The sequence below is a fragment of the Triticum aestivum genome, chromosome 1A (assembly GCF_018294505.1).
Source record: "Triticum aestivum cultivar Chinese Spring chromosome 1A, IWGSC CS RefSeq v2.1, whole genome shotgun sequence".
NCBI lineage: Eukaryota > Viridiplantae > Streptophyta > Magnoliopsida > Poales > Poaceae > Triticum > Triticum aestivum.
In genome coordinates, this window is record NC_057794.1 from 200,206,295 (window position 1) to 200,216,563 (window position 10,269).

At 42.8% G+C, this 10,269-nt stretch overlaps 1 protein-coding gene across 4 annotated transcripts; it reads left to right on the forward strand.

Annotated features, from left to right (window-relative positions):
* The first annotated feature begins 768 nt into the window (after positions 1 to 768).
* Positions 769 to 4,601, forward strand: LOC123043079 (uncharacterized). 4 transcript variants are annotated; one of them, XM_044465447.1, is made up of 6 exons: positions 769 to 1,387; positions 1,520 to 1,618; positions 1,696 to 1,884; positions 2,744 to 2,870; positions 3,481 to 3,599; positions 4,361 to 4,601. In XM_044465447.1, the coding sequence occupies exons 1-3, from the start codon at positions 824 to 826 to the stop codon at positions 1,828 to 1,830; spliced, it is 798 nt and encodes a 265-aa protein (XP_044321382.1). In that variant the 5' UTR covers positions 769 to 823; the 3' UTR covers positions 1,831 to 1,884; positions 2,744 to 2,870; positions 3,481 to 3,599; positions 4,361 to 4,601. The 4 variants fall into 4 exon arrangements, with proteins under 4 accessions (XP_044321382.1, XP_044321373.1, XP_044321378.1 ...); XM_044465438.1 differs by having other exon boundaries at positions 1,520 to 1,884; XM_044465443.1 differs by having other exon boundaries at positions 1,696 to 2,870.
* Positions 4,602 to 10,269: the final 5,668 nt, after the last annotated feature.

Genomic DNA, 10,269 nt, shown 5'->3' on the forward strand with positions numbered 1-10,269 from the left:
GGTAGTTAAGTACCTAAAATTGATTTTTGGAAAAAATAAAGAGCAAACTAGTAGGTAGCTGCTGTTCAAATTTGACCCGGTTCGAGCTGAATCGGAAAAAAAATGTCTTTTTCATGAATGGTGGATCAAAGTTTTTGACACCCAACCATTTGGTCAATTCTGCATTAAATATGGCCTAATATTTTAGGAAAATTATTTGGTCCAATTTTGGAACAAATATATGGTAGCTCCTTCACAAAAAAGTCTCATTTTGGGCACTCGAAAAATGGAAATTGTTTTTTTTTCAGAAGAGGTGGATCAAAAGCTTTTGACATGCAACTATTTGGTCAATTTTACATAAAATATGGTCTAATATTTTAGAAAAAATGGAGTGGTGCTATTTTGGAACAAATATTTGGTAGGTTCTTAAAAAAAGCATTTATGCACGCGGAAAATAAAAAAATATTATTTATGTAATAAAAATTAAAGCTCTATTTGGCAACATTGTTTGCCATTTCAATATGCACACTTATGCAAATACGAGATCATTTTGACGAACTATGCCATCATTATGTTTTTAAAAAGGAGAGATTTGAATCCAATTTTTTGAAATTCAAGCGCGAGACAGCCGACCAATGAAACGTGAGGAATCACCTTCACGCGGATCATCTGATTGGACGCAATATGAGCCGTCTATCGCGCACCCATCCAACGGTGGAGCTTCTCCCGAGTAACAAAAACCCTAACCCACCCACCCACCCTCCTCGATACCCGCCGCCGCCACCCCCACCCACCCTCCTCGATCCTGACGCACCCATTCTCTGTCTTCCCTCCCTCCCTCCCGATGCGGCCGCTCTCTCAACCCCGACGCGCCGCCGTCCTCCGCCTTCCCCTGCATTCCGCTCAGCCACCACCCTCTCCTCCTCCCCCCACCCTCCGCCATGGTGAATCCACCTCCAGATCGAGAAGGGGAGGCAGCATACGTCGCATCCACGCACCAGATCGAGCAGCGGCGCTCCCAGATCGATCCATCTCCATCGTCCTCGCGGTTGACGCCCATGTCCTCCTCAAGGATGGCCGTCTCCGTGCTCCACCACCATCCTTTCCCTCCTCCCTCACCGCATCTCACATGGCGCTGGGATCTTCCAGATCGAGCGCCGGCAGGGTAGGCGCCTCCGCCGCCCAAGTCCAAGACCCCGCCTCCGCCGCCGGCAGGGATCTTCCAGACCAGCGCAAGGTCTTCCGCGTCACTAACCACGCCGGGGTCGCGCTCGCCGGCCTCACAGCCATCTTCCTCCATGAGCTGCAGCCCATCCTCGCCAACCACCTGCAGACCCAGACCGCCACCACCGGCAACGCATGCGTCGTGGCCTGCAGTGCCGCCGCTGCCAAGGACCACCTCTTCAAGGTACGCACACAATGACACAACGCGCCCACCATCATTGCCATTTCAGAGAGACCGTATGCATCAGTCAGTATGGACACATCTGTAATTTCGAGTGTCTGAACATTGTTCCTGCGCTATGTCTGTCTATCTCAGGGGTCGCAGGAGCAGCCGGGCCTGGTCACCATCACCATGGAGGAGATCCTCCGGTTCGTGGCGTCCGTCGGCGGCGCCGTCTGGGTGTCGTCGTACCAGGTGGTGCAGGACACCCACGTCTTTGATCTGCTTGATCTGCTTGAGCCGTCATGGTTTTTATCTGTCTTCCTTTGCAGGCTCATGTCAAGTCAGTTGAGGATTTCGCGCGGCTGGGCTGTTTCAATGAGAACCAGGACAAGCAGCAGCCCGCCAAAGCTTCTTCCACCCAACACCAGCCCACTAAACTGACTAGTTTTTCATGTCTTGTGTGAAATCTGTACCCTACTGGAAGATGCCACCATCAAGTTAATAATAACACTAAACTGGTATATGTAATTATAGCCAGACAATTTATCGCATCGTACTATAAAAATATGTAATCAGTAAGCCTAAAAGCTGCTAAACTGGTATATTCATTATTTGAGTTCATTGGAATATAATAAGAAACAAAGATGAATCTATTTCTGCTATGTGCTGCCTTTGTGCATAGATGTATCTTCATGAGTCGCAAAACTCTTGACATGCTTATGCTATAGTTGATTTTCCTAGGTTGTAGTTTGTTCCATATCGTGTTAGGTTGTATTGTATAATCTGCATTATAAGTGTGGTTTCTAATGTGCTTATGCTAGATTAATGCATCAACCTGACATGTTACAAACCTTGAGCCAGAACCTATGACATCTCATTTTAAATGGTAATCATTGTTGTTAAAATGCTACTGTTTGATTTCATACAAGTGTGTGCCCCCAACTGTTGTATAGTTGTATCCATACTTCTGAGCATATTATTGTCTAGCCTCTTTTGTGATTAGTCCTCATTTTTAATGATGTTACTGTTTATCTAAGATCATTTGAAGTTTTGAGATGGCACCTAGCTAGCCTCTTTTGTGATTAGTCCTCATTTTTAATGTCATCCACACTATTTTTTTGTTAATTTTGTTCCTTGTATGAACAACCTTATAATTTTGGTGGATGCACATGTGGGTGGCAGGAGGGCTAGTTCATGTAGCTTACTTCCTGTTTGTCATTTTGGTGGCTTGCCATTTTATTTACGGCATTGTGGATGATGCCATTATCCTAGTTTTCACATTTATATTAGTCACTTAAACAAGGCTCGGTTAAGTTGAGTTGTTCTGCTGCTGATGGCAATACAAGCCAATAGATCTCACATGCAAAAATTCAACAGATTTTGCTAGGTTAATATTGAGTTGGGGCAGCTGCCTGCATATGCAAAAATTCAACAGATTTACAGCATTGTGGATGATGCCATTATCCTAGTAATGATGCAGAGATACTTACTTGTGCAGGCAAAGGTACATACTATTGATGCCATTGAATTGATCAGTTGTCATATATACAAGGATGAATATAGCCGTTTAGTTAGTTTCCATGATTGGTTTATTTGTGATTCGTTCTATCTCTGATGGTTACCTTGCTTGTGTCTGAACCTGTATGATAAGCTAATATATTTTCCAGAAGTGGCTTGGGAACCTCTTTGGTTCCGACTAGCCACCTATTACGCAGCTAGTTCCATGAGTATTTAGTCTTCTGTCCCCTTTTCTGGTACTGATTTGCCACATAATGTTCATGATGCATCATATCTCATGTTGAAGTACTTTGCTGTGACGCTTTGTTTTGGGGTCAGTCAGTAGTACTCTGAACAAGAGCATAAACATATATGATTGTGTTATATTAATTGACTGCATGCCCTCTTGGATTCTATTTTTGCCTGCTGCATGTGTGCTGATAGTTTTTGCATAGTGTTGGCCGTGGGGTCTGGCCAGCGATGTCGGGTCGTTGGTCGGACAGACGATCAGATTTATTTTTGGTACATTTCGTTGATTGCTGGTACTGTGTTGACGCAACCTCGAATGCCTTGCCCGTTACGCCGTTGCTCCTCTTTCTTATCTGCTTTGATTGTAGTTATGCAGAGCCAAATCGTGTGCCACCGTTGCCGAAGGGTGCTGGCCTACCTGTCAGGGCGCCCAGCGTGTGCGGCGCCATGTGCCAAGCCATCACCGCCGTGCCACCCCCAGCGCCAGGTACTGTGTGCGGCCTGATTTCCTTTCAATTGTTCTGCTCTTTTCGTGTTGGCATCGCCTCACAACGTGTATAACCATCCTGATGTTCAACTCTGGGAATGTTGCTTTGGAAGTAGGATGGAGTTTTGCATTGTATGATGAATGTTATAAAAATTATGTAGAAACATTTGTGAGGAGTACATGCCAGATAAAGAGTTACCATGGGATTCAAATTTCACTCTTCCCACATGCATGTTTAGTATGGTTAGATTCTTTTCTATGTTTACTTCAGTTCAAGCTTCTGCGCACCTAGGTTCACTATCTGCTGCTTGTAGGATACTTACTCCATGGCTGATAATATCAGCGCGATGGATAAATCTTATGTTGCACCCTGTCATTTGTTCTCAAGAGGCCAAGTGGTTTTCTGCAAAAAGCATAGAGAAGTATTGTAAATTCATAGGAAATAACAAAATTGTTTAAAGTTTATTTGGGTTGGATCTGTATATACACTATTTTCTTAAAACACAAACCTGTACATTCACAGCTGAATAGATGATACATTTTTTTGGATCTGTACATGCAATTTTTTGCATTGGATTGGTGGTTAGTTTTATGTACCTTTGAATTTTAATTGAATAGCATTAGTACTGCTCAAATAAACTTGTGTTTTCTCATCAAAATCAACAGCCCTCTCTTGTGTTCCTGTTATGAGAATTGTTCCTTCAAGGATATGCCAGAATTTGTACACTCAAATCTCTAATGATGTTTGTCTTTGTGTTCAGGAGCTCGAGTTCTACAAAATTTGAAGTTCGAAACCATATAGCTCTACTCAGCAAAGAGTCGTCTCTTCTATTTGATTGTAATAGAATGTAAATATTGTAATATTGTAATAGTAGGCATATCTGGGTTGTAATAACTATATACAGATTGTAGTAGACTTAGTTTTATTTGATGAACTACGTTTGTACTGTTCTGTTTGAAATATTGATTATGTAAGTGATTTGAAAACGTGTGGAATGGAAACCTAACTTGTGGGATTCACTTATGAAAATAATCTAAGCAATTTTGAATTTTCTGTCAAGTGGGCCCAATGTGTGAGAAGATGACAAGTGGGACCAGCTCCAAAATATAATGGCCCAAACAATGTTAAAAGGCCTTGGCCCAGAAATAAATAAAAGGCTGAAATGGGCTTGGCCCGTGTAACTTACAGAAAAAAATAAATACTAAAAAGGCTGAATTAATGGGCTCGACCCATATAAACACCGAATTGGACCGGGCTGAATCTTGTGCTACATCAGATTGCCACACTGGATGCCTATGTGGCCTGGGGAGGTTGCTAGTGACCAAAATGCCACAGTAGACATATTTTGGTCATAAACGTCTACGACCATTCGAGAAGGAAGGTTGCTATAGTCAGTTTATGACGGCCAGCTTTTGATCTTATGTTTTTGGTCACAAAAAGGTCACAAATGGAAATATGTGACCATTCAGTGACCAATAGTGGTGGTCACAAGTTGACATATTTCTTCTAGTGCTTAAGTATAGGCTGTTTTTAGAGTCCGTATGTGTGGGGAAACAAGAGTTAGGGTTGGTTTCGGACCCCTCCACCAAGGGCCACGAAATTCCCCCTCTCTCCTCCATATATACAGACCTTAGGGCATCGTTTAGACTTTGGGTTTTGTTTAGATTAAAAGTTCACCATAGCTGCAACTTCGCGTACTTCGTTTGTGTCCAACGACTAGACCAAGACGTCACAAAACCCCACCTTGATCAATAATCTTTCATCTTATATTCGCAATATCCAGATTGCAATCTCAGTTTCTTGCTTGTTCTTCGTTTGCCTACAGGAAACAGACCTTCGTGGTCAGGTTGATCGTGCTCCGGCGTGGTCAATAACCTCTCGGAGTTGGTTTAGCGATTGATAAGGCGCGACGTCCTCGCATGTTCGTAGTCGGATCGTCAAAGTCGACTTCCTCCAAAACGATAGCCACAATCTCATCAAAAGACGGGACACCTTTGCCCCTATCAGCGGGATCCGTTGCTTTCGTGAAAGATCGGGCGATTAGGGTTCCACCCTACATCAACTTGATAGAGGCGAGGGTGTCCCGATCTTTAAATGAGATGATAATTATCGATTTGGTGGAGACGACTTTGACGATACGACTACAAACGTGCATGACGTTCCGCCTTAGCAATCGCTAAACCAATCTCCTGAGGTTACTGACAATGCCGGAAGCACGGTCAGCCTGACCACGAAGGTCTATTCCTGCAAGCAATCGAAGAACGAGCAAGAATATGATAAAGCAATCTGAATATTGCAAATATATATGAAGTATTGATAATGGTGGGGATCCGTAAGCGGTCTTGGTCTATTCGTTGGACACAAACGAAGTACACGAAGTTGCAATGGCTAACTTTTAACTAAACAAGTCCCAAAGAAAAAACTACTAGATGGATCTACTTATATAGGAGCAAGGGGTGGTGGCCAAGGAGGTGGGAGGACGTCCCAAGGCAGACTAAAACTAATGCTAGGTCATACAAGGCTCATGGGCCCAAGTGGAGGTGATGCAACACCTTTGGGCTTGTAATTTGACTCGGATTCTGCTGCAATGTCATATTGTTTCGTCCATAACTCAACACTCCGGACGAATTTGAAGGTGAATCCAATTGAGTTGGAAATAGCACGAAATCTAGTTTCCAAAAAAAAGAATCACCCAATTCGGAGTCCGTATGAAAAAGTAGTTGGTGTTTTGAGTCATGTATGTCTGTGAAGTCCGAATCTGAATCCAGAACGTGAGAGACTTGGACTCTATCTTTCTTGGCCCAAAAGTGACGTGAGAGGACTTTTCGAACAGAACCTAAACTTCTTCTTTTCCCTTATCTTCATATGTGGATCGTACAAATGTCCCATACACCTACAATTATATAAAACACAAAAGTGTTTGAAGTATTTTTGTTCTGGAGATAAAACACAATTAGATAACACAAATAGATTATTGAATAGTTTGCATTAGAAATCACCTGACAAATATGCATGTATGCAATATTTTTGCTCGTATCCAAGGTAGTCATGTCATCATCATCCCCTTCTTGAAAACAAAGCCGTCCTCGGCGTTGCTTAATCTGAAATGTGGCTAACAAAAGAGACAAGGTGTACATGTTGTATATGTATATGTCATCCATTTTAACTTCCCTTGATTTTTGCACATATGAAACATGTATACATGAGTAACTTTCATAGTTCATAAAATCTGAAACCAAAAAATTATCACAAGAAGTAGAAGGCATGAAAATATTACAACTCAGTTTGCACGTATAAGTGATGCTTTTATTCATTTCAAAAGATTGGCAATGTTCATCATTAAACCATCCTAACTTTGATGAATGAACCTTACTTGCATCAAATTTACATGCTACAACATGCTTAAATAAGCAAACATGCAATAAGTCATTGGACACAGAATCATCATCAAGATTAGAGGTCATATCAAAATGATTAAACATTGGTTCTTTTGCATCAATAGTTAATTCAATGGGTGCACTCAAAATTGTTGATATTTCAGTTGTTTGATCACATGACGCATTCATGACAGTAACAAGATTCTCTAAAAGAGGTGGTGTGCTCAAATCAATAGGTAACTCAACACATGATGTATTCAAGGTAACTAGGCATGGATCATTCTCATGTGAAGTTATATCATCAATACCTTTACTGTTACCTTGTCGCAGAGATGTAGCTGATGTAGGTACGGACGTTGACAATGTACCATACTGTAAGTGCATCTAGTGCCACCCCTAGTTGGTTTTGGAGTATTGACGACAAACCTAGTTGAGGGACTAATGTGTTTGTGAGAATTGCAGGATAACACAGGTAGAAGCCCGCCAGTGATTCGGTTTTCCTTCCAGAGATGACCCCTAAAAATGTATGAAGATATTGAAGTCAAAGGTGGTAAGTGAAGACAATCACCTTCAAGACTATGACAAGAGAAGACATCGCATGAACACTATGGAGCGCGAAGACTTAGATCTTTCGTAGTTCTTTTTCTTCCTTGTTGAGTCATAGGAACTACCGTACTGTTAAGTGGGGTCCAAGAAAACTAGTCAGAATGACTGAAGTGATGCTTAACCAAAATCCTATGTCTTCGAGTGAAGACTATGAGAGGGAATCTTGTTCAGAGTTGGACAAGTCAGCTTTGCTTGTAGCCCAAGTAAAGTTGCCGTGTGTGTTTGAAATCTAACCGTTGGAACACGTGTCAGTTCCTTACTAACCCAGGGTCATTTCGTACAAATCAGGTCGGGTTGCCTAGTGGCTATAAATAGCCCACCCCTTACAACCATAAATGGTTGGCTGCTCAGAGTTAATGTACGGCTTTTGTCGTTTGAGAGCAACCCACCTCGAAGCCTTTGAGAGAGAATTCCTTAAGAGGATAAATCCCTAACCACCCAGAGCCAAAGAGTGTTAGGCATCACTTAAGTGTTCTTGTCTGTGTGATCTGAAGACTTATTACACTTGAGGACTGTGAATCCTCCAGCCGGTTAGGCGTCGCGTTCTGAGCATCCAAGAGTCATTGTGGATCGCCGGTGAACGAAGTCTGTGAAGGTTTGGAAGTCTACCTTGAAGATTTACCAGAGTAATTGGGCGAGGACTAGGTGTCCTTAGCTCAAGGGGAATAAGGTGAAGACGAGGTCTTCTGAGTTGAATCTCAGCCTCCCTAACCAGACGTACAGTTGTCACAGCAATTGGAACTGGTCCAACAAATCATTGTCTTCAACGAGTCACTGGTTTCATCCTTCCCTTCACTTACTTACTGTTGGTTCTTGTGAAGTCATTGTACGATAGCATCACCATTTGACTTCACTAAGTGATTACGTGTACTGATTGGCTTCTTAACATCTTCCTACCTGATCCTTACTGCCTAGCTGCTATTTGTCATTGTGCTTTCACTTCATTGAATACATGACTATGGTTTGCCTAGTGTAGTCTACCTTCCGCTGCATGATAATAGGTTTATTTCTATCGTTTGTCTTCGAAACTAATATGTTTTGAAGACTTCCCTAAAAATCGCATATTCACCCCCCTCTAGTCGATCACTAGCACTTTCAATTGGTATCAGAGCAAGGTACTCCCTTGTTCTGTGTGATTCGGATTAACCACTTGGAGTTTTAGCTATGTCGATTGCAGGGATAATTAAAGTCTCCAATGCGTGCCCCGTCTTCGATGGAACTGAATATCCCTACTAGAAGAATAAGATGCGCATGCATCTTGAAGCCATTGATGTCGACCTATGGTATGTTGTCAAGAACGGCGTTCCCAAGGCTGGAGAAGGTTTCATTGCCGCTGATGTCAAGAAGTTCGTTCAACTGGACTCTACTTCCAAGAATATCATCTGTGGTCATCTAACCAAAGGACAGTATGGCCGCGTGAGTGCTTTGGAAACATCTAAGCTAGTCTGGGACTGGCTATCCAAGGTCAACGAAGGCGTCTCAACCGAGAGAGATCAGAGAATCAGTGTCCTTCGCAACCTCTTCAACCGCTTCAAGAGAAATGACAATGAGAATGTCCAGCTCACGTTCGATTGACTCACTGACATCACAAATGAGCTTCAAGCCCTGGGCGCTATTGAGATCACCAAGCATGAAGTCGTCAGGACACTCCTGAGATCACTTGACAGTTTGTTTGACACCCTAGCCCTGATGATTCAAGAACGTCCTGATTTCAAGACACTCGATCCGTCTGACATACTTGAAAGGCTCAACACACACGAGTTTTTGCTTTTTGAGAAAAGAGACATCTACGGTCCCAACTATGGGCGAACTCATGCCTTGAAGGCAAAGGCTGTCTCCTCATCTGAAGAAGAGTCTGACAGCAGTTCTGATGATCCTGAAGACATTGGAAGGGAGCTTGCTATGCTTGTGAAGAAGTTCCAAAAATTCACCAAGAAGAAAGGCTTCAGAAAGTCTTCACAATCAAGCTCAAGGAATGATGAAGCTTCTGCTCATGACTACAAGAAGAGAACATGTCACAAGTGCAAGAAACCTGGCCACTACATCTCTGAGTGTCCACAGTGGGACAATGAGAACAAGAACAAGAAGAAGAGCAAGGAGTATGACTCTGACGACAAGAAGAAGAAGAAATACTCAAAATCTTCTTCCAAGTCTTCCTCCAAGTCTTCATCACACAAGAAGAGCTCATCTGGCAAGGCACGTGCGTTTGTTGGCAAGGAAATGGACTCTGAGGATGAGTCCGCATCTGAGGAGGCGGAGGTGGAGTCTGAGGAGGAGTCCGATTCTGGCATTGGAAGTCTGGCTACAGCATACGTTGCCAAGTCCATCTTCAACACTGAAGAAAATGACTTCATCACCGACACCGATGCAAATGACAAGGACTACTCCACTCCTTCCTACTGCTTCATGGCACGTGGTGCCAAGGTAAACACACGCAATACTCACTATCAAACATCTAGTGACGATGACTCTGATTGTGTTTCCAAACCCAGCTACAAAACACTTGCTAAAATTGCAACTGAACAACACAAAACCATGGAACACATTCAAAAACTGTTAGACAAAAGCGATGATCTGTTAGACGCTGAAATGACTCGATCTCAGTCCTTAATTGAAGACATAAAAAATCTTCACGTTATGTATGAGGAACTTGAAAGTCGTCATGAAACGCTCTCAACAGGTCATG

Coding starts and splice junctions, on each gene's coding strand:
- LOC123043079 (XM_044465428.1), top strand. CDS start 824: ATGCGGCCGCTCTCTCAACCCCGACGCGCCGCCGTCCTCCGCCTTCCC. Junction 1,388..1,519: donor CCAAGGACCACCTCTTCAAG/GTACGCACACAA, acceptor TGTCTATCTCAG/GGGTCGCAGGAGCAGCCGGG.